General features: G+C 36.8%; 1 protein-coding gene across 3 annotated transcripts in view; it reads right to left on the bottom strand.

The window, feature by feature from the left end:
• The window catches only part of GPM6A (glycoprotein M6A), a 332,016-nt gene that overhangs the window by 138,725 nt on the left and 167,895 nt on the right, over nucleotides 1-25,396 (bottom strand). The window contains exon 1 of one of the 3 annotated variants that reach the window (XM_026015817.2): nucleotides 9,437-10,817. The exons of the other annotated variants lie outside the window; for them this stretch is intronic. Within the exon in view, the coding sequence (XP_025871602.1) occupies nucleotides 9,437-9,473 (37 nt within the window). The 5' untranslated portion in view covers nucleotides 9,474-10,817. Of the gene's footprint in view, nucleotides 1-9,436; nucleotides 10,818-25,396 lie in introns of those variants that run through there. 3 annotated transcript variants of the gene reach the window in all.

Below are 25,396 nucleotides of genomic sequence, written 5' to 3'. Positions count from 1 at the left end.
GCCAGGTTTAGCTGTTCTGTAAGGTCTGTATTTAGAAAAGAACATGATTTCATCCTTCCTTTAGACTGAATAGTTGACATCATATTTTTCTTCTTCTTTTTCTTCCCTTTCCATCCTCTTTCCTTTTCTCTTTTAGTCTCCATCATCATCACACAACAACCACCACCACTGCCATCATCATCACCATCACCACCACCATCAACCCTCCATCACCATCATCGTCATCATCATATCATCATCATCATCATCATCATCATCATCATCATGTATGAATGGGGCTGTATTCAGAGCACCTTATAGTTTGGATTCAAGAACAAAAGATAAATCCATTCCTTTAAGGGGTTTGTACTTTCAGGGAGATAGATATAACATACACTACATAAAAAGATAAATGATAAGAGATTTAATTCATTTAATGCTATTCATTTAATGCTAAACAAACTTTTAGAAAGTAATTGTTCCAACAATTCAAAAAAAATGATTAACCCTTTAGCATCTTTAGTTTTTGAAACTGACTCTCTGCCTCAAGGAAGTTTGCTTAGTTATGTTTTAAACAGTCACAATGTGTTATGGAAGACAGAAAAGGAGACATGGTTACAGATCTGAATTTAGCAGACTCCTACAATGCTGGAAATATGATGATAGGCCCATCTAGCCAGTCCCTGTTTCATCTAAAACTCACATTAAAACCAACAAGCCCGGGGATCCCTGGGTGGCGGAGCGGTTTAGCGCCTGCCTTTGGCCCAGGGCGTGATCCTGGAGACCCGGGATCAAGTCCCACGTCGGGCTCCCGATACATGGAGCCTGCTTCTCCCTCTGCCTATGTCTCTGCCTCTCTCTCTCTGTGTGTGCGACTATCGTAAATAAATAAAAAAAATAAAAATAAAAAAAAAAAAAACCAACAAGCCCAAAGATAATGGTAGAAGAAATCAACTCACTAAAAATATGAGTTTTCCCATATTTCCCCCAAATCCCATTCCCAAAAAACCAGGACTGACTAATATAGACAAAGATATAAAGAAAGTGAGTTACAGCTGAGTCAGGGCTGTAACAAGTCACTGATCTGGGAACCCACAAGTTAAGCTGGCCAATCAGCATGCAAGCTGGCTACAAAAACTGCTAGCTTTTCTACATGTTCGAGGTTTATAGAGAGCATCAGAGTGTATTGTTACTGAATTCTAGATCTTACATTTTAATTACGATTTTCTATTGTGGGTGGTGGAGTAAAGAAATTTAAAATGTTTTAAATTCAGTTTTTCCATAAGTACCATTTACAGTCAACTTCTACTATAAAAGGATGAGATTTTAAAATTTAGATGAAAAAATAAAGAAAGAAAAGAAAATTTAGATGAATATCTATAACAAAATCTCTGAAGTAAAAGCAAACCATTCATGACGCTAGGTAAGGGAAGATGTGGGCACTAGTGAAAACCATCAGAACTCAGAGCCTGTTTTTTTTAGTAGACACACCACACTCAGTGTCATGCGTACAAGTTCCATTGCTCAAATAATGCTCAAGCCTGTATTTTTAAAATTATTCTATTTGCAAAATACTTGAAGGTGTTTTAACAAAATTGAATACAATTCTTTACTACTACTAATCTAGAAGTCCAAAATTTGCATTTGAATGCTATTATTATGGAAAAAAAATTCTAAGTAGAATCACTTTTCTCAAAGCTGAAATTAAAACTATCTCATTTCATTAAAATCCTCTTTCTTCTCTAGATATTTGTATGAAGTTTTCTTCTTGTTCCCTGTAGAGCTGAGTTTGAACTAAATAGCCATTGATTAAAGAGTGTCTGTCCATAAAGTAAAAATACATGGGAAATTGGTAAGAAAACTATAATCAAAATTTATTTATTTTTTTTTAAATTTTTTTTTCAAAATTTATTAATCAATGAGAGCATATATTGACACTAGGTACTTGATATGAAATGCTTAGGAAAGTGCCTGGATATTAAATATTAGCTACTATATTTACTATTTTTCCATGATATATAAATCATGCTAATAAAAATAATTAGCTATGTTTCAGATGTGCAATCACTAACCTGAAGTACAAAACTGATGGGGTATATAGACTATTAAAGATGAAAATATCGGGGGGCCTGGGTGGCTCAGTTGGTTAAGCATCTGCCTTTGGCTCAGGTCATGATGCCAGGATCCTGGTATTGAGCCCAACATCATAGGGTTCCTCACTCAGCAGGGAGTCTGCTTCCCCTTCTCCCTCTGCCTTTCCCTGGCTTATGCTCTCTCAAATAAACAAAATCTTTTTAAAAAATGAAACTATCTAGTAATGTAGGAAATGTGGAGAGGCATCTCAAAAACTGAAAAAAAAATGACTATTTTTTGGGGAAAGGGATTTGGCCATATATTATTTCTTTTTTTGATTTATTTACTGGAAATTTTCTCATCAAATAACCATAAAGGTATGTAAACAATTATGAATTTTTTCTTCCACATTTCATATTATTAAAAAAATAGCTAATTCATCAAACAATCTTTCTCATGCATTAAAAGGAAGAGAAAGCATTTGCCAAAACATTGAAATTCCTTTTAGAGTGGAAAATGATAATTAGCACAATTTTTCAACTGCCTCACTTATACTTGAGAATAAATAAAAAGCACACATTCTCCATAATAGGGGGAAATGTATGTTTTACATTCCTACCATCATTCTCAGGGATGGATTCCATCAAATTACTCTTTTTTGTAGAGGTAGGTATAATAAAAGATTATCATTTCTCATATGATGGAAATTTAGGTCCAAAAACATTGATTTAAACTATGTGCCAAAATGTCTTTCTTTTGGAAATTATTCTGTTGTACACAGTATTTATGTTCCAACATGCTGATCTACCTTAATACTCAAAGAACAAACATCATCTAAAAGCCAAGAGTCTTCCTCCCTTTTTCCTCTGACTTCAGATTTGCTCATATTATAACTTAATTCCCCAAAGAACCCTACAACACACCCCAATTAGCTACGGACTTTGATCTGGAACTAACATTAAATTCCCCTCTCACAATTTGAAAGAAGTCAGTTACCTTGTGTTTTTCTTTCTTTTTATTTCACACACGCAAAGAAGGAAATTTCTTTCAGATTAAGAATATCGAAGACAATGGTCACAACTTGAATAGAGAACACATGGAAAAACATGAATTATTTTCATAATGTCAGCTAATCCACAGCTGTGCCACCTGTTAGTATGGATGATATCCAAAAGGATTTTGAAAACAAGCCAGACAGTCTGTCTTCGATGTATGAAAAAGGAAACTGTCAAACATTCTGCATGGTGGGGAGGGGTTTATGTTCAAAGGGAAATGGAGGCCAAAACAGACAAACTAGCAGTTCTCTTCCGTATTCTATGGATCCCACATGAGCCATTTGCCTTCTGGACTAATTAAGGAATAATTAATTTCTAAAACCATTTTGAAGTCATCATTCTAAATACATTCTGTATCAATATTTCAATCCATTACACTGGACTTCTCACTTAGTCTCCTTAAATGTTTAAAGTTTTAATTCAGGGAGAAAATGAAGTAACTCTATCAAGCACTTTCATTTTAAAAGGTGAATATGCTCATTCCAATGATACTGTAAAACAAAACCTATTATGTATCCTCTATCCTCCAAGATGGTGGAACATGTGTTATTGAGCATTTTGGATCTCTGAGACAAATAAAAAACATAATTAGCAACTGATTACGAAAAAAGATAAGATGACAAAATTCTAAAATATTACATCTAACCCGAGGAAGTCATAATAACCAAAGCAATGCAGATGTTCTAGGCATATCTATTAAGTCTTATGAAAAAAACACCTAATTTTCCCCACTAACAACTGTGTGAGGGCTACATTTGATAACCATGATGAAAATTTCTTAAACTCCAGTATTAACTGCTAATGAAAGCACAGCTGCCAAATCACAGGACAGATTTCTCCTACACACTTTATAAAATCTGATCTGTTTCTTCTAGCTGTTATTCAAATATCAAGAAGGCAGCTGACAATATTTGATGAGATGAAGTCCACTTGGAGGTAGACAAACATGACAAGTTCCCTTTTTCATGAGTCTGCAAGTAGCTGGCATCCAAGATGCAAAAGGAGGCTAATTCATTCTTCCATTTAAATGACTATTCAAAGGTTTTTGATGTGATTGTTATTTTCCTAGCCACTGTTCTATGGATTTCAATGGCATACTATTAAAGATTCCAATTCTATTAATAAAGCAAACACTTTAATGCATCTGGTTCTTTGGCTTCATTGCAAAGGTTCTCCAAATATTTTACTACCAATACTTGTTTACTGGTAGGTAGTAGTTTTACGTTGAACTAACTATTCAATTATAAAAAATGACTGGTGAGGGAAAAACTCAGAATTACCCAGGATGTTAAAGAGTAATGTCAAGTTGAGATTAAAGTATATAATATAGTATACATTTGGTTCAACTGCCTCTTAGCAGGTTAAAGTTGGAGTAAAGTTCTTAACATTAACCTCCTTACATAAGACTCCTAAAAGGATCTGGACATTTGTTTTCTTTAGAGGTCTTTTGATTGTAATGAACAGAGATTCACTCAAATTAGCTGAGGGCTGGGTACCTCAGTCACTCTAATGATATTTGGAGGAACTAATAGATCCTCAGGGCACATCAAGAATCGTCCTTTCTGGGTCAGCTGAGTGGCTCAGTTGGTTATGCAAGCATCTGCCTTCAGCTCAGGTCATGATCCTCGGGTCCTGAGATTGAGCCCCACATTAGGCTCCTCGCTCAGCTGGGAGCCTGCTTCTCCTTCTCCCTCTGCCTGCTGCTCCCCCTACTTGTGCTCTCTCCCCTTCTCTCTCTCTCTCTCTCTCTCAAATAAAAAAATAAAACCTTAAAAAATAATCTTTTCTCAATTCTCAAGAGAGAAGTCCTACTGACCCAGCACATCTTTTTGGAAAAGACTTCCAGGTGATAGATTGCTAGCACACCTAGGGATTGGCTGCCTTTGGCAAAGCTGACCACATGTGGCCAAAAAAGCCACAGTTGGTGATAATGAACACAACCATAAATTATAGAGGATGGCTGATTAGTGTAATACAAGTGTGTGGTTGAAGCAGAGCCACTTAAAAAAAGCTGTGGTAGGTAGGCCATTATTGACATCTAGTACAGTGCAGGGTGTGGCCTCCATCTCACTGGCTCTACTCCTTGCTACTGTGTGACTTCAGTCAAGTTAATTAACCTATTTGATTTTAGTTTCCTCAATATTAGTACCACTTAAGGTCATGGTGAAGAGTCAATGAGTTAATTTATGTAAAAGTCCTTAGGCCACTGTCTGGCCCTGAAATCATTGGGCAATTTAAGTTGCCCAACATCCTCTTGTGTCACGGAGTCAAAGCTACCTCCTTTTTCACTTATTACAGTGGTGTCTTTTCTTTAGGTATGATGTCTGTTTAAAGAAGGGTTAGGGCTGCAAAGACAGGCTTTCAAGGCTTTTCAAAACTAACACTAGTCCAAAAAATTTTCACGAAGAATTTCAGACAGCCCATAAATAGGATACACATGCTTTTGTGCATAGACTTGTTTACAGCGATGTACGTAGAAATGTATGATGTAAAACAAAAAGTATAGAATTTTGAGTAGGCATGTCCAATATAATCGTACTATATTAATTATGAGAAAAACATTAAGATTGAAAGAGAGAAGGATAAACGTGTATACTGTCCTTTCATCCAGATATTCTTGTTGGTTTAACTAAGTTAAGGATATGCTGATGGCCCTTAACCAGGAGTCATATGATTGGTGTTGAGATGATGAAACTATGCCTCGTGACATTAGTTTGAACTTCTATTTCCTCTAGTGACATAGTCCTCGAGGGCCACTGAGGGTGGATTCTCTTGAGGAGAGGGTAAACCAGGCATCAGTGTTGGAGGGGAGGCACTGGTTGCCTCTGTTTAGCTCAAGAAGCTGACACATAAATTCAGACACTGCTGCTAATTATACAAGAAAAACATGCTAACATTTTACTTTTGAGTCGATTAAACATTTCTGGTACATTACATGTACCATTTTGAGGCTTGTTTCAAATGTCGTTCATGTTCAGACATTAAATCAATCAGTTTTTGACTTTTTGGAACAATTCAGCCAATTGATGAAGATTCCAACTTGTTAGCTCTTCCTGTTCATTACTGTTTCCTTTTCATCTCTTTATAATTATCCCTGTATAATTCCACCACATCTTCTAATCATTTGACGTCGTCCTAAGTCAGTAACTCGTTCATTGAGGTTGTCTGTAAAGTCATGGTCACCCACTTGCCTGGCTACCTGAGCACACATTCACTAACTCACTAACGATCAGACTCATCTAAATCACTTACATCTTTTCCTACAGGACTGGGCAAAATGTTCCGGGCATAGTTGCATGCCTACAAGTCATAAATGTATACCTTTTAAATCTTTGTAAAAATCTCTTCATGCACTTTGCTCAACTCCTCTCCAGTAACTGAAACTCTTGTTGCCATGATTGGATGACCATGTAATTCCATTCTTGACCATAGGAATGCTGGGTTTATTGTGGTTGTACCTAAGGGCCAAGTTCAAAATAGCTTCCTTCCTTTTCCTCTTTTTTTCTCCAAAACCATAATACTGTAGCTTAGGTTGGACTCAGGATCAAATAATTGGCTTTCACTTAGATGGCATATGTTACAAAAAAAAAAAAAATACATGGTTCTTGAAACACCAGCTTCCTACTCAGCACAATGAGATATTCACCTTTTGGGACAGTGGCAAAAATGATGCAGCAACAGATTAATGACCTCATTTTGGTTTCACACCAAGGCATTGAGTAGAATGACTGGTAAAGTCACTCGCACTTTTAAATTATCCTCTCCTCCAGGATGAACATATATGGTAAATTAGGGTAAATATTAGGACTGCCTGCAATTGCCTTTTAGAGATTAAATGGGGAAGGAAGATTTTGTGATGAAGAAAACATTTCTTATGGAAGATCTTTTTAAGTCTTTAAGCATCAACTATATATATTCTCAAAAATGTTTATGAAACCACTGGCTTCCATTTTATATTGTAGTTGAGTCTGGAAGCTCACATGGATAAATACTGACATGAATTCAAGTCTTTCTAATTTGTAACAGAGAAAAACATATTTAAATTGTAAGAAAGGCCAGGAAAGCATCTTTCAAATGGGTGAGAATTCTGTGATATCTGAATTATGACTTAAGAAAATTCTATGCCATTTGAGAAGAACAGGATGAAAGTTACTGCAAAGTGCTGTTTTCCTTTAAGTAGATGGATCATTACATCAGTCCACCTAAACTCTTGAAAAATCTCTTATGATTAATCTGCTTGTCAAACAGCTTTCCAACTTAGATCCTCCCCAATTGCATTGTTTCCTCCACCCCTGTGCATGTATAGAGAGCATTTATGTTCAAATATAACTTTCTAAAAACAAACTTATAAAGAAAAGGTGTCATAGGCAGAGTTGAAAGGAATAGACCAAGAAAGATGAGAGTTAAATCTTCTCAATTAATAAAAAAGCTTAATCATAGATATTTTATTTATATATCTTTATATACTTATAGATCATCATACAACTTTTCATTTTTAAAAAATTGTTTTCTACTGGTTTAAATATGCATACCTTCATAATTTAAAAAAATCCCCCCCAAAACCACTTCAACAGGATGTTTTTTCATCATGTCCCTGCTGCTTCCACCCCCATGAAGGAAAGATTTTCAGAGTTACCTGAGAAAAACATCATAACTAATTACATCATTTTTCTTGGTTCCTGCCTGTACCAAGGCTTGCTCAGACATTTCAACCTGTTACCAAAATCCATGATTGATTTCAAAATTTTATTTAGGGCAATAGATACCACTTCTCTATGTGAATATTATGTTTATATTTCCTTGCACAAATTAAATGGCCAAGAAGAAATCTCCTTATGTGCTATAAAAAATATAAAAATAAGATATTTTATTCCTAAAGGAAAATAGTCCACTGAGATACCTTTGAGGGTGAAAATTACCATGAAAATTTGCTATTTCAAATCAATGGTGAATACTTAACCTATTTTTTCACACACTAAATGTAGCTGAGGGTTTTTTAATTTCAAAAATTGATCACATGATATCTATATAGATTATTGTGTTTCTTTACAGAGTATCATTAACAAGTGTGCTAGTGACTAAAATTTGGACATTACTTTATCTATTCATTTCCTCTATTGCTTATATAAACACTTAAATATTTAATGGCAACAGTCTTTGATTGTGTAGATGTGCTGAGTGTGTGTGTGTGTGTGTGTGTGTGTTAAGAGACTCAGCAAAGCTGAATGGCCCAAAATAATGAAAACTATACTGTGCTTCCAAACTACCTATTTTCCCAAGTAAAATATGGTTCTCTAAAATAATGCATTTACATACCTTCAGAATCAAATGTGATAGCTAAAGCTTTCCAGTACTACTCTTAAATATTACCTTTACGTAGTAATACCTGTGTCACTCTTTCCATCCTAAGACCACAAGAACGTTTGGTATAACATTACATAAGCCTGAGAACAGGCATGAGAGAAAATGCTGCCGATAATGAGGTAGAGCTAGATCCCTCCAAAGCGACCACTTCACACACATAGACACACACACACACACACACACACACGCACACACACACACGTTCTAAAGTATCTGAATCATTTGAAATTGTCAATATTTGGCCACGTTCAACCTACGAAAATGATCATTTCGCTTTAATTTGTACAGCCGGATACACCTACAAAGGCTTAAAAAATGCATCAGAAAATACCCTTGACATTTATTACTCAGAAGTTGATTAGGGTCAACTCCATAGAAAGGAAAACCTCACCATCACTATTCACTCTGAAAATGTATGCACCTGTGCTCCATCTCTATCAAAACTAAATTGCAAAGAAAAAAAAAGGATTTTTTCCTTAAGGAAGATGCACCAACCAAAATAGAATAAATATGCGCTTGGTCTTTGTTCTATCTAGATGTCCATGGCAAGGTATCGATAATGGTTACATCATCAGATTTTTAGCGACCACTGGCTCCAAATATTGCATCTGGGGCTCTCATCAGGAGTCCCCTGACCCAACTGGACAAGCGTGAAAATGTGAAATAAAGGAACAAGGTTAACAAAGGCTGGTCCAGGGAAGAGTTTGCAACCATACCGCAATGCCCTGATCACCAAACTCTCCTGTGCATCTGGATGCTTAGACCTGAAAGATTTGCAAATAATGACAACATTCACGCCCGACGTTCCTCCAAGGGAGGAACTGGCTAACACAGAGACAAAACAGGACAAAAAAATGCCTTCCAAGAGCAAAACCTTCATTAGCCCTACTGGCAAGTGTCTAAAGCAAACACGGAAACTGCAAAATAATTACTCAGTCACAAACCAACCCTTTTCCGCACAGTACCTTTTTGTGTCTGCCCCTCTTCCATATTCTCTTCCATGGCTACCTTTCTTCAGTAGACTCGGCTACACGGAATTAATCAAAAGCTCAATTAGATGTTGGAAAAACTGGTGATTTTTTTTCCCTGGGAAGCTCCCCCGGCAGTGGCCCGGGCAGGTCCTGGGAGCTTAGCTAAGGCTCCCTCGCGCCTCTTGTTTGCTTGGAGACAGGCTGTCAAGTGTAATTTCATTCAAATTACTCTTCCGTGAAGATTATCAATTTTTCTTCTCAAAGCTGCTCATTGTGTACCACTGTAAGCAGGTATTCAAGCAAAGGGCCCGAGAATTTTGGGGGGAAATTTGGTCTGAATCCCAGTAGCCGAGACTCTGTGATTCACAAGCCTTGCTTTGCATTTAAAATGGGGAAAAGAAATTGAGGTTTGTATGGAAATCTGGGCTTTAAATTGGAAAGAGGCTGAGCTGTGAACAGATGGAGGGGTGTCCTCCTAACATGAAGCCGACCACCAACCCATGATTCCCCCTCTTTGCCACCAGAGTGGGAAAGCCCGGATTCCTGCCGGTTCTTTATGCTGCAGCGCTACTTCTCCCCAGTAAGACACCTTGCGAAAATGCCTTTTCCTTTGCCCTCCTCTCTGAGTAGCTAGTTTATTTGATTGAAAAGTGGCAGGAAGGGATGCAATTAAACCATCTCAGGGTTTATCTGGAAGAGGGTGTTATTAACAGAGGTTTTGTAAGCTCCCACCTTTCAGATTTAAAAAGACATAAAAGTATGGTTTTCAAAAGAATGAGCATACACCTTTAAGCCTGAAAGATATGTTTGAAGTGATTATTTTACTTCAGTGCCAGGAGATCCTTAAAGGAAAGGGAGAAGAACACTGAGTTTTTCTTTAAAAAAAAAAAAAAGAAAAAACACATCTATTGTGATGTCTTTGCAATTTGTTGTTGTGATTTTATTAGCCCAACCAAAACTGCTGATTTTAAACGGGAATCTGATTTTAAATGGGAATTGTTTCAAGGGTCATTATTGGGGAATGAGTAGGATAATAAGAGAGGGAACAGAGTCTAGATAAGGAACAACAGGATAAGCAATTTATAATGGGAATCTGCAGTCTGATTTGGAATGCAAATCACAACCTTGCAGTCTGGCAATCAATTAGCATTTGTACTTCAGCCCGCTGAGCGACAGGGCACAAGCAGAGTCTCAGGACTTCACAAAAGGTATAGTGAGAAAATAAACAGTTTCTCTTTCAAGGGGGCATAAACCCTTCCTGGAGCAGAAGATATAAAGAAAGGAAGAATCCTGCCTCTGTCTCCACGTCCAAGTAAGCAAGCACATGGAGAAACACGCACACACATGCACACACTCACACGGATTCTTTACCTTTAATGGAAAATAACTCACATCCTAATTATCCACAGTACAAGCATCTTGCCTCAGAGCATATATTTCACGCACTTTTTAAAAGTGGGTCAAAAACATGTTATGCACCACCTTCAAAATCATTACAAAAGCAACCATGTAAAGGCAAGACAATTCTTGCACAACATTCCACTTTGTTTCTCATGATTTCTCCTAAAAGGATGTTGAGGCTTCTCCCTTCCACAGTCATCTGCTATTTATTTTCTCTATTCAAATGAATTTAACCCACAGGTAAATATAATTCAGATAAATTAAAAAAAAAACATCTCTTCTGAATGTATTTCAATCTGCATTCAAGGGTTGGTGAGCAAGCTGCTTGCTCAGGGCACAGATTGAAAGAAAGAAACCATGAGGGAAATCAAAGAGCCAAATCATAGCAGCATCTCTGCTCCAACTTATCCCTAGGCTGACATAACCTGGCACACAGTCAAAACAGAATGGAGCATCACTCCTCATTTATATTCCTTCCTCATTTTACACCACAGAAACCATCAGTGAAAAACCATTAATAGTAATAGCAGTGGAAATAATGATGCCTCTTTAAATTTCTAGAGCACTTTACAATCTACAAAACACATTCACACCCATTAACCCATTGGTAAAACAAACAGGAAAAGGATTATTTTCCCCTTATTTCATGCTGAACAAAAACTGAGACTCAAGGGGACCCAGGGACCAAGAAAGTCTTAGAACCCATGTCAGAGATCCCTTGTCTCAGGCTCTGACCCTGGAAGCCTCGTTTCCTGCCCACTCTGTCGTGTGATGAGTGTCTCCAGCATCTTCATGCCTCAGCCTCTGTGCGTGGCTTTCTTCTCCCCCAAGGAGAGAAGAAGAAGAAATGAAAGGGGAATGAAAAGTATTCACTGGGCAAGATGGATGGAAAAATAACTAGACTCTTCCTTCTGGAAGCTTTGCGCCAGATCAACAAGTTCCTTTGATGATCAACATTATCTCTAAAATGGACTTTTCACACAAAAATTGTTAACAAAAGAAGACAATAGCAACTTATTCTGTTTTCTTTTTCTTTTTTTTTTAACAAATGAAGGATGACCCCAAATCCAGTCTAAAGAGTCTTATGACCAAAAACATGCACACACACAGCTTCCTTCTGGCAATCACCTGTCAATAAAGAAAGATTTTTTTTTTATTGTGGTCAAATATATGGGACATAAAACATACTATTTCAATCATGCTTAAGTGTACAGTGCAGTGCTATTAAGTACAGTCACATTTTCTGCAGCCATCACCGCCATCCATCTCCAGAATGTTGTCATATTCCCAAATGGAAACTCAGTCCTCACTCAACGTGAATTCCCCATTTCCTCTCCCCCTCTCTGAAGGCAGGTGAATTGCTGTGGCTGATTGTTGTTTTTAGGATTGTCTTTTAAAGTCCTGACCTCACTTGAACTAAAAATATTTTGAATAAGCAAGTATCTGAACACTAGTTAGAAAAGAGAAGTGGGTGACATTATTGTATTATTCACCATATGAACCCTAAAATATGCTACATGACCCTTAAGAACTAACAACACTGTTTGTTTTAGATTTCCTTTAAGACCTAGAAGATTAAATGATGAGATGCCCCAATCTAATATTCTTTACATTATACCACATTGCATTTATCCCACTATTGTAGTCGTTTATTTAAAATATATGGTGTGAGTTCACTAGGTAGTTTAAAAAAGGATAATTAAAAAAATAAAAATAAATAAATACAGATAATTAATGTCAGATATGATCTCCCTTTCAAATATTGTCTCAGAAATATTTATAATGTTTATTACTTTTTCCCTGCATAAAAGCTAAAAGACACATCAGTCACCAAACCTAAAGCCATTCTGTCCTCACTTCTCTTAAGTCACCTTAGTTTGAAACTGGCTCTTTCTTTAACCCCTCATCTTATCTTTATAAACATTTCCTTATATAAACCAAGAAAATATCCACATATTCTTCTATTATATAATTCAGTCATGACTGTGATACAACGTTCAAAATACAGTCAAGTTAACAGGGTTTCAGATGAAACAAGGTGAAGGCTCCAGATACAGCCCCAACTCTAAGAAGTGGCAAAAAATGTTTGAAGTCTTAGAGTTAGATAACAAAACAGATGTGAAACCATGAACCAAGTAGATAGAGACATGGATGTTGTTTAGAACCGCTTTATTTCTTCAAGTGTTTTGGATGCAGATCCAACACTATCTTGAAAAGGAAATGTCTCAGTTTGTTTCTTCCTACATTTCAATAAAAAAGAAACTTTTTGGCTGCTGGGCTAAGCTCTAGGTCAGAAACTGATTCACACAAAATTGACCTAAAGAAAATTAAAACCGCCACAAATACTTGAATGTTTTAAATGTATTATAAAAGTAACATAACATTGGGCAGCCCGGGTGGCTCAGAAGTTTAGTGCCACCTTTAGCCCAGGGCGTGATCCTCGAGACCCAGGATCGAGTCCCATGTCAGGCTCCCTGCATGGAGCCTGCTTCTCCCTCTGCCTGTGTCTCTGCTGCTCTCTCTCTCTCTCTCTCTCTGTCTCTCATTAATAAATAAATTTTTAAAAATCTTTAAAAAAATAAAATAAAAGTAACATAACATTATTGGGGGTTTTATAACGCAATTGATTCACAGAATGACCATGGTCTTTACAGGTCTTGCTAAACTCAAGTATCATTATTTCTAATCCCTTTCATTAGTTAATTGTACAAATGTTTATTTAGCATTCTTATATACATAGGAACTTGCTATAGGCCAGAGTTACTAACAAAAAAATTCCTGCCCTAATGACATTCACAGTCTAACAACACAAGTCAAAAATCACAACATTATATGACTAGTGATATCTATTTGGGGTTTAAAAAAAAAAGCACAGGTTGCTACATGAGCTTATAGCAAGGATAAACTATCATTTAGTTTTGATAGTCAGGAAATATTTCTTGCCTTCCTAGAAGGTGTAAGTTGATCTGACTTGATATGCAACGGATGTGATATTCTCCAAGAAAAATAGAAGGGAGTGGAAGAGAACAGGAAAGATTTTCTAGACAGTTGAAAGTGAATACTCAAAAACTCATAAAGAGAGATAGTCTTGATTGCATGGAATGGACTAACAACTGGCCACATGCACGGAAAGCCTCTTTTACTGTTTATGGGGCGTCTTATCCTGAAGATTGTTCAGGAGTCTTGTGCTGGAAGCCCCAAGCCTGAGTCTTGATCCCTTGAATTACTGAAGAGGCAGGGAGACACTACAGAAACCAGTATTGTGTCCTGGAAGACTGGAGTCTTAATGGGGAGTAGATGAGAAACCCATTATTAGTCACCTCAAGAGATGACCTTTAGGAAGGTCTACTCCACCCTAAGAAAGAGAGAGATCTACTCACCTACCATATCTTAGTTTAAACGAATTGTCCCCTGGCAAAACTTCCCTGACCCAGAGAGCACATGTCATTAAAGAGTTATTCCCCAAAGTTTGCATTTTACATTTATTTTCCCCACTGGCCTGTAAGCCCATAAATCCCACAAGGTCAGAAACTCTATCCATCTCCCACAAGAAAAACACACAGCAAGCTTCCTATAAATATTTGTTGAACTCATGAATGAATAAATGAAATGATATTAATGAATGAATGAATAAATTCATGGCTTAGGATATACTTTCTCTTACATTTAGCAGCTTCCATAAAGTGTTTTACAGTGTGGACACAGTTTACAATAATTCCAGGAGATACATATTGTGTTCATATATAACAAATGCCACATCAAAAGAGTTGATGGCAAAGTGATAAAATGGTATTTCAAAAAGCAAACAGTAAAATAAAAAGGCAAGTGGAAATTATTAATTGTGTGCCATGTTTCCTTTATGAAGGGAAAGCTATACTGTCATAAGCACTGATTATAATAAGGAGGGACAGTAAAATTCCAAGAATGACACTCCTTAGATCAAAATTACCCTTCCAAAATAGGAATAATCATTTATATAAGTATTTATTGGAAACCAAAAAATTGATAAAAATTTTAAAACTTCTGAATAGTTTTTGTCTCTCTCCAAAATTCTAGCAAACCAGAGAAAACTAAAACGCTTTTTGGCAATTATGTTTTCCCTGAAACATGCAGAATCCATGCTGGGCAAGGTGGTTGAGAGGAAGGTATGGGTAAAGCATGCTTCCCAAAAGCAGTGTTGTAACCAGCAGGGGCCTGTGCTCAAATTCCAAACTGTGCTACCAACTCAGAAGGAGATCATAAAAAATGGCCCAAGTTGGTTCTGTATTTTCTCAGAAATGCTACTTAAATTGAGCTCACCAAAGAGTCAATTGTACAGCTCAATCACACATTCAACTTGTATTGATTCACTGACTACCATGTGGCAGAGGCTGGGCTGGGTGAACAGGACAGATGTGGTCCCCCCCCCCCCCCGGGGCTAACAGTTCAGCCCAAGGAGAGACACAATTAAAAATGTGGTTGGAACATATCCTAGAAGCAATAATAACAATAATAACTAAAATTATACTCAGCCCTTAGAATGTGTGGGTACTATTCTAAGGCATTTAGGATTGCCCCACTGAATCTTCAAATAACCCTATGAGGTAGTTCCTATTATCCCCATATTTATAGATAATGAAATAGGCACAGAAGGATTCAGTTCTTTGCACAAAATAACATGGTGGTGGAGCTGGATTCAAACGCAGGCATTCTGACTCCAAAGACCATTCTTCAAACCACTCCTGTATCTGTCTACACTTTCATAAGTAGGAGATCCAAGAGCATGTAAGATAAGCTAAGGCTTTTGTCACAAAATCCTAATTCAGACATAGTATTATACATAAATAATGAACACCCATAAACCTATCACCCAACATATAAAATAAAATATTGAAAGATTACTGTGCCCCCTTGTTAACTTCATTCAACTCTTTATTTCCCCCAATCCTACCTCTCAGCCCTGTTAACCACCAGTCTTAGGGTATTTTATTCCTTTATACTGTGCTCATAATTATATATATGTATGTAAACTATACACATTATTTAGTATTGCTTTGTAGGTTTTGATATGATTATAAATGGTATCTTATTGTATGTATCTTCCCATATCTTTTCCCAAGTCTGATGGTATTTGTAGACCTACCTGTTGATAAGCATTTAATACTGTTTTTAATTTCTAAACTACTACAGGAAATATTACCATGAATATTCTTATGAATGTCTGTGTGTGCACACATGTAAAAGTTCTCTTATTATATATGGCATATTATTAAATATATACTATCTGGCTATATTATATATGACTATTTCCGAATTCCCTATTCTGTGTCATTGTTCTATGGGCCCATTTCTTTTTTTTTTTTTATGGGTCCATTTCTGTGTCAAGAACATTTTCTTAATTACGCTAGCTTTATAATCATTTTATACTTGGAAGAGCAAGTCTTCAAACTTCGATTATCCTTTTCAACACTGTCTTAGTAAAACATTGGCCCCTTGGCCATCTGTATACATTTTAAAATCAGCTTTCAAATACTGTAGGGGAAAATGACTTGCATTTATCAAGCTTACATAAAGTCAGTGAGACACAATTAATGTCTTTACAAAATTGAATCAATTACCATGAACATAAGCTATCTGTCCATTTATGCAGGACTTCTTTCATGTATACACAAAATGTTTTTGCTCACATTTTGTTGTTTTTATTTCTAGGTATTGTTTCTTTTACAATAAAAAATTATATTACACATTTCAATTCTTTTTTTTTTTAAGATTTTATTTATTTATTCATGAGAGACACAGAGGGAGAGAGAGAAAGAGGCAGAGACACAGGCAGAGGGAGAAGCAGGCTCCATCCAGGAGACGTGGAGCCTGACGTGGAACTCAATTCCCCAGGTCTCCAGGATCAGGCCCTGGGCTGAAGGTGGAACTAAACTGCTAAGCCACCTGCGCTGTCCCATTTTTCAATTCTTTTTGACTGGAGTAAAGGAACATACAATTTTTTAAATTAATCCTATAGGAATCAAATTTGCTAACCTCTCCTACAGTTTCTAATAATGTATAGCTCTTGAAGTTTCTATGCAATGAGAACATCTTTGAATTAAAGCAGATTTGATTCTATCTTTTCAATCTTTTTATTTTTATGCATTTTGTCTGTCTTCCTGTGTATTCTAGGAGCGCCAATGCAATGTTGAATTGAGCCAGTGAATTGAACAGGAATGATTCTACTGTGTCATCATTGTACGTTGTTTGGTAGGTTTGGGTAGATATATTTAATCTGCATGCACACAGATTCCCTTTGATTCCATATTGCTGAGGTGACCATAAAATGTTGAATTTTAGCAATCTTTTTCCACAAGTATGATTGTATATACTATCTCCATGAATATATCCCATTAATACATCAAAGAATTGTATCAATGTCACAGTAACCAAATTTTCTTTTTTTTTTTTTTTTTTTTTTTTAGTAACCAAATTTTCAATTAATGTTGTTTGGTCAATTTTTTTCTCTATTGGTAAAAAATGGTATTCCAATAAAATAAAAAAGATACACCACTCACACACAAATATATCCTTAGTAACTACATTCATTAAACATTAACTTGGAGACAGACATAATACTAATTAATGTTCTAATTCATTTGATGCAAAAATCTTCAGAGGTAGGTAATATTATCATTATTCCCATTTTGTAGATGAGGAAACAGAATAATTTGTCCAGATCACCCAGCTCTTGGGATTTGTGCCAAGGATGAGATTCAAACCCAGAGCTTTCTGTTTCCAAATGCTCTTGATTGTCAGGCTGTACAAGACTGTGGAGCTGAAATTTCTGTCTGAGGCCACTTAACCACAGTGATTTAAAAAAAAAAAATAGAGCAGTATCTAGAAAGTGAATGAAACGGAGGGGCCACCGTCAAAAGCCACCTCTGCCACACGTCCTTAAACCATGTACACACTCACACACCATGAAACAGATGCTCTTTCCCTTACAACACACACTCACACCCCTGGTGAATCTATGCCTCTCCATCAGGGACAGGTTGTCCTCACAGAGGTTACCTGATTTTGTTACTCTTCCAGGACAGGGAGCCCTGCCGGGTCGTCACTGCACCCTGGCCTCCTCTTCACCAAGTCAAACCTCCAGAGCACCTGTCACCATCCTCATCCTTCACCACCTCAGCTCCCTGGGTCTCCCGGTGGCTCTCCTCTGAACATTACAGTTTGCTTACACCCAGCACAACCCCAGTTTCTACAAGGTATCCTCAACTAATTACCTGGAGCCCCCCCCCCCCCCCGCCAAAAAAATAAAATAGAGAATTACAGTAGCAGGGTTTTGGGTGTTAAACTTTGCTTGCGTTCTTGGTACAAACTCAACCTGGTTGTTATATAATCGCTTTAATTTTGCCTTTAATATATTGAAAGCTCTTCTTTTAATTGGAAACTGCCTTTTCAATCTAGCTTTTTCTAAACACTGCCACTGCTTTTTTTTTTTTTTCTGGAGTGGGGGGGAAGCACGTGAGGAGGGAACCAGTTATAACATTTTTGGCACATCCTCAAATTGGAATATCATGTAGCAGTTTATGATTATGTGAATCATGCTTATCGATATGAAAAGCTGTTCACAATAAATGAAGTGATAGAACGGTATAACAAAATAGTCTGAGTAGTACATTTTATATTTTAAGGTCTACATACACGTATGGAAACAACAATTTGAGAATGTTCAGGCTTCTTTTTAGGAAGTAGAATTTGCAATAATATTTTTTTAAAATCTGTGCATGCCTTTTGGTCCTGTTTAAGTGGTTTAATATAGTATTTCAGTGGTCACAAAGTAGAATAGCTTCATAAAGCTGACAACGTAGGTTGATTACTACTAACTGTCACCTTCTGTGTTCTAGGTATTGGACTAACAATTCATAGATGTCATTTCCACCACCCCAAACAACTACGCAAGCTATCTTTCTTTCTTGGGAGAAAATTGAGGCTTTCAAAAGTTAAGCAACTTTCTTGAGGTGACACAGCTGTTGAATGAAGGAACTAGAATTTGAATTTTGGTCTTTCTAATTGTAAATTCATCCCTCACAAAAAGGTGAATCATCCAGTACTTAATTAACACAGTCACAGGGAGCTTCATGTTAGCATTTCTTCCTGTTTGAGTAAAGTCTTAGTGTTACAGTAAGGACAATGGATATGTTATACCTTAGCTGAAGGAGGAGTTATTTTTTTCTCCAGTTATCTGAACCAAAGTTTAACAACCTAGCAACCTCAGTTAAGCTGAACTTACTTGTTACATCGGATATTGCAAATGACAAGCTTATAAAAACCAATAAATGAGAATGGAGAGTGAGAGACAGCAAGAAGGGAAGGGAGGCAAACACAATGTCTGCAAAGCTGCAGATTGCCATAAGTTCTGAGTTTTAAATACTGATTTTAAATCTTGCTTTGACTGTTCCGGCAGACACAGATGATAGGAAAAATCCTCTGAAAAAGCTGATTACACAACATGGTGCACAGAGCAATGATGAGGAAAAATAAGATTCAAGTCTTCTCAGCTTTATAATAAGCATCTTGGTCTTTCTGCTTACACATTAGATTGCAAGTCCTTTTATGGTTGAAAAAAATATATGAAAAGTCTACTCTTACATTTCCAGAGATCATTTTAGGTAACCTAAAAATTCTTATCTCATAAAAGGAAACTGCTCATAGATTGACAACTTCTCTCATTCTCAGCATGCCCTCTACCAATATACCTGAACTAATAACTCAAAAGCAGGAAGTCATAGGCTTCTCCCAAAGAGCCATCGACATGACATCCACTTCCGTCCCTTCTTCTAAGAGAGATGTGTGATTTTATGCATTATTCCTTTTGTGTGTGCTGGATATCTGCAGATGGTTTGGGGTTTGTTAACCTTGAGCAAGAGATTGCTGATTGTGATGTACTCTCTATCAATTTAAAAGAATAAGAATATGCCCACATCCTGCATGTACCAGAAACAGCCAGAAAACATTGTCCCAAGAAAGTTTTATTGGCAATGGCACATGGTCTATTTGGATCCATACCATAGCTATGGTTAAACTGACACCCTGAGGCTTTCAAACAACACAAGCAATTCACATCCTGAAAGTTCCCTTAGTCCATGTGCATGACTATTAGGTTCAAATGAGCCCTGGACAATACCACTTGGCTTCAGTCTATCGTGTGGCAATCATACAATCTATGAAGTTGCAACTGTTACTTATGGTTTTTGGTATGTCCACATCCCCAGTCAACATCCCACTGCAGTTGTCCTAGACAAAATGCAAACTGTTTTTAGTATTTATATTCCAAATATTCTGGAAGAACTGATTTATTTCCTCCCTCTATCCCACTGCCTGAATTTCCATATCATTTGTCTACAGCTCATATTTGCCAAGTATCAGACCCTTTTTCATTTTTAATGGTTCAATATGGATGACATTTCCTCTGCCTGTTGAGAGCTGCACTGTTTCTCCTTCACTATTCACAAAGTGAGATGGAGGACAGACCTAGTTTGAAGGGCTGAGCTTTCCTGGGAACAAATTTAACTCTTTTTATTCAATAATATTTAGCAAGCACTTATGTGGCACCCACTGTATGCTAGGCACATTTTTTTTTTTTATCTTACTGGTTATTTAGAATATAAGAATAATGAGAATAAGTAGTATTCCCATTTTACAGGTCATAACACTAAGATATGGAAAAGCAAATAATTTGCACAAGTTCCACAGCTATGACAAAGCAAAATTTGAATATAAAATCTCTCAAAACATCATTACATTACATGACTTGGTAAAGAAAAGTAAACGAGAAACACTAATGAATTCCTGCAAATAAGTGATACAGAAATATATATTAAAGTTGCCTTTATTGGGGGCAGCCCAGGTGGCTCAGTGCTTTAGTGCCTACCTTCAGCCCAGGGTGTGATCCTGGAGACCCGGGATCAAGTCCCACGTCAGGCTCCCTGCATGGAGCCTGCTTCTCCCTCTGCCTGTGTCTCTGCACCTCTGTGTGTGTGTGTGTGTGTGTGTGTGTGTGTGTGTGTGTCATGAATAAATAAATAAAATCTTTTAAAAAATCTTAAAAAATAAAGTTGCTTTCATTTAACAAACAATATTTACAGCTAAACAAGTAGGATGCCAGTATAGAAGATGTAAATAGAAGACATCCTAGAAATATCATATGATCCAGTAATTCCAGTATAAGGTATTTACCCAAAGAAAACAAAAAAGCTAATTTGAAAAGATACATGCACATATATGTTTATTGCAGCATTATTTGCTGTAACCAAGATATGGAAGCAGCCCAAGTGTCCATCCATAGGTGAATGGATAAAGATGTGATACACACACACACACACACACACACACTGGATTACTACCCAGCCATTAAAAAAAAATGAGATTTTGCCATTTATGATAACATAGATGTACCTAGAGGGTATCATGCTAAATCAGATAGCCAAAGGCAAATAGCATGATTTCACTTATATGTGGAATCTAAAAAATAAAACTAACCAACCAAACAGTATAAGGCCCACAAGTAGAATAAACTGATGGTTGCCAGAAGAGAGGTATGGGGGCTTGGGCAAGATGAGTGAAAGGGAGTGGGAGATACAGGCTTTCATTATGGAATGAATAAGTCACGGGGATGAAAGGTACACCATACGGAATACAGTCAACGATACTGTAATAATGTTATATGGTGACAGACGGTAGCTATGCTTGTGGTGAGCATAACATCACACACAGTCCTATGGAATCACTACGCTGTATCTCTGAAACTCAATTAACATTTTTCAGTAAAAAAAAAAAAGAGAGAGAGAGAGAAAAAGATTTCCAGGGAAATCTTTCCCAGGGATATTCTTTAATTCATTAATTCCCCAACCATATATTAAGTGCTTACCTTCTTCCAGACACAAATCTAACTTTTGTGGCAGATTCAATAGAAACATGCACTAGGTCCCTGCTCTCATGGTATCTATAATGAGGTATTAAGAGGCTAACTAAAAAATAAATTTTTATGAGATAATATTAGGTTCTGATATATGCAATGATGAAAATAAATCACAGTAATACACTAAACAATGCTCAAGGGGCTCTTTTAGCTTGGATTATCAATATACGAGGCCCTGGGACATTATCCACAGCCATAATAGTAAATGTATATCTAAAAATCTCTAGTATCAAGTGGTCATCAACAGAATTTTGTTATTTATTACCTAGGGAAGAAGACAATTAATTAAAGAAAGGCTTCAAGCAATCAGCTGTGGCCATAAATGTTATGTTTTCTGTCCAAATCGGGTCTTTTGCAACTGTTTTGATGTGCTACAAGGTAACATTCCAAACTAGGATATTTTTAGGCCAAATTGAAACCAAAGTTGTAGTTTTTAAAAAAGAAGCATGTTGCATTCATTCTCAAAAACCATTTGCCATTAATCTGTATCCTGAGACGTAGAACATCCTAAAATATCACCTAACACACAAACCGATTCTGTGTGTGTGTGTGTGTGTGTGTGTGTGTGTGTGGTGTCCTGAACTAGGATCAAGATTGAGACACAAGTCGTTTGACTCCAAAACTACCACACCTTCCAATATAAAACACTGCTTTTTAAACATTCCTTTTAGGTTGGCCATTCAGCATTTCTGGGTCGTTAATAAATTGGTTTCAACATTATGTTGACTTTTGATTATATTCACTAAAAGAGGCAAATATTGACATATATAAATCAAAATCATAGCAAAACTGAGGTTAGAAGCAGGAGGTAATAACCAGCCTTCCCTGGATGGTCTAGGGAAGAGGGAATTCAAAATGTACAATGTGTACAGTGAAGTCTAAACAACTGTTTAGTCAACAATGAAAAATTTTTCATGTCTCCAAAAACAGAGTTTACTGTGTCCCCTCTTAATGAGCTCATGTTACAACCACCATGTTCTCAGATGTCAATCAGGTGCTACAATAAAATGGGAAGACCTCTCGACATTAGACAATGAGTTCTAATGGTGGCGATTTGCTTCTTTATTGACAAGCATTCTGTTAGGGACTCTGCTATGTGCTAAGAGGTACCACTAACCCATTTTATGATCTTAAGCAAGGATATTCTTCCTCCATTTCCTCAGATACCAAGTGAATTTATTAATACATGCCTTGCTGACTTTGCAAGGCGATGCAGCAAGTGCCAGATACTGTGCTGAGTGTCTCGAATACACCACCTTGGACACATCATCCCATTTCACCATCAACATCATAGGCTTCATTAATTAGAGCCATTTGGCAGATGAGGGAAATAGGGCTCCAGATGAAAGTGAATGAAAAAAGTTCTTTGAAAAATCTAAAATGCTATATGAAAATGATGAAATTATAACCACTGTTATCATTAAAAGGGAAGGAGTGAATCATGCCGTATAGAAAACACTGTCCACTGTAGTTCCTAGAATGGAAATTGACAGTAGCACGCTGGTCTGCCTCACACAATCCAAAACAACAACACAAAACTTTCAGTCAGGGTTCACTCTATGCCCATCATGGTTCTTACATTTTGGTCCACACTTTTCCGGAGTAATCTTCAAAATAACTTCATGAGGCACACACTATTATTCCCCCATTTTACAGATCTGGAAACAGAGGGAGAGAAAGAACAAGTAACTTGCTCCAGGGAACAGCCAGGAAATGAAAAAGCTGGGATTAGAAACCAGGCGGTCTGGTTCTTAAGCCTGTGCTCTTAATTAGAACACTGAACTGCTTCTGTGAAGTCAGCTAGAAAGGACACAAACCAATTAGCTATTTATTCAACAGGCTTAAGGGAACAAATAGCTGGATTATTTTTCCTCACGTAGAAGCCTTTCGGCCCCTCTCCAGGCTTGGTGAGGTCAGCTTGCTCCACTGGAAGGAACTCAGGTTTGGAGGTCAGTGTCAAATGGCAGCCCTGCCAGTCCCATACATCCTCCAGGACCTCTCTATGGTTCTGTTTCTCATCTGTAAACTAAGAGAAAGACAGGCTTTTCATCAGGGATTTTGTGGGATCAAGTGCATTCAGCACAGATCTTGGCCCAGCCATGACTGGCACTCAGCAAATATTAGTTTCCTTCTTTCTCCGACCTCAAGCGTGACATCAGTTCAAATGATTTACTCTCCCGTAAACTGCTTAGGAGAAGATAAGAGAAAGGCCTGAGGTCATGAAAGGCAAGGTTTTAAATTAACTCTATATTGTCTTGAGCCATAAGGTAATCGCTCCATGAAAATAATGTTAGCCTGTGTATCTATAAATAGGATTTTTTCACCCTAAACAGTATGCATTGATTTTCTCAAGGGTCAGTATAGTCGATGGGATGGCCTGGTGGATTGATCTGGTTTAGCAATTTCCGGTTCAGCTCTATACCTGCCCATGCCAACAAACCTCATCATAAAGCAGGATTGTCTTCTAACTGTTATTAGGCATGGTAGGACGCATAATACGTACTGCCTGCTAATAAATCGTTTTGAAATAGTTGATAGCGTGTGAGCTTTTTATATTATAAACTATGTCCAAAGCTTAGGGATGGGCATCATCTTAATAGGTCATATGTAAGAATTTTGGAAGCTTCCATGATTTCATGTTAAATCTTTTAAGAGATGCCGAAGTACAGAAAAATTAAGCAGGTGACAATCTTGCCATGTTGTTTTAAGACAATGGTTATTCTTTGCAGGGTGGTTCTGCTGTTGACTAACAAAATAAACTATGTTCATGAGGGAACTTCTCATATTATAAAGGCTCTTTAAGGCTCTCACGTTGAACTTTTAATTAGAGTTAATAAAATCAGCTTAATTATCACTGAAACTTGGAGTTTTATGGCCCAGTTACATCTAAATCCCAATCTGTGGATGGTGTTAGAGGCAAACACACACACACACACATATATATATGTATGTTGATTCCTTAAAAGTCACTAAGCTAAAAGCAATAACAAATATAGTGATTATTGCAGTATATGAATTATCAATATTTGTTAGGAATTCTAATAATGTACTTTATTTTTTAATAATAAATTTATTTTTTATTGGTGTTCAATTTGCCAACATACAGAATAACACCCAGTGCTCATCCCGTCAAGCGCCCCCCTCAGTGCCCATCACCCCTAATAATGTACTTTAAACTGTTCTTGTGTAGTCAGTATTTGCAAGGTAAATTTCCAATATATCAAACTTTATCTTTTAATGATGCAATACACAGTTTGTATATGTAGGAAGGCTGAAAAGTAATATTTCTAGCTTAGTGCCAGCATTAAAAACAATCTTTAAGACTTTAAAAATTGTGAAGAATATTATAACTTCTTATACAACCAAAATAAGCTGGAAATGGATCTGAAGTATCTCAGTGACAAAGCGTAACCATATCCAGAGGGAGAAAAGCTTTAAGTTGAAAGATTATTGAATAATGTCCCTTTAGAGCAGAATCCATGCTAGAAAATATAACTCCACTCCAGTAAAAACAAGCATTTGTTAAAGAAGTTGTGTTGGAGAAACTTGTAACAGACAACATTAAAGCAAATTAATGAAACAACAAAGTCGATGGTATAGTGGAT

The sequence above is a fragment of the Vulpes vulpes genome, chromosome 7, assembly GCF_048418805.1.
Source record: "Vulpes vulpes isolate BD-2025 chromosome 7, VulVul3, whole genome shotgun sequence".
NCBI classification, from domain to species: domain Eukaryota; kingdom Metazoa; phylum Chordata; class Mammalia; order Carnivora; family Canidae; genus Vulpes; species Vulpes vulpes.
This window is presented reverse-complemented; position numbering and strand designations above follow the sequence as displayed.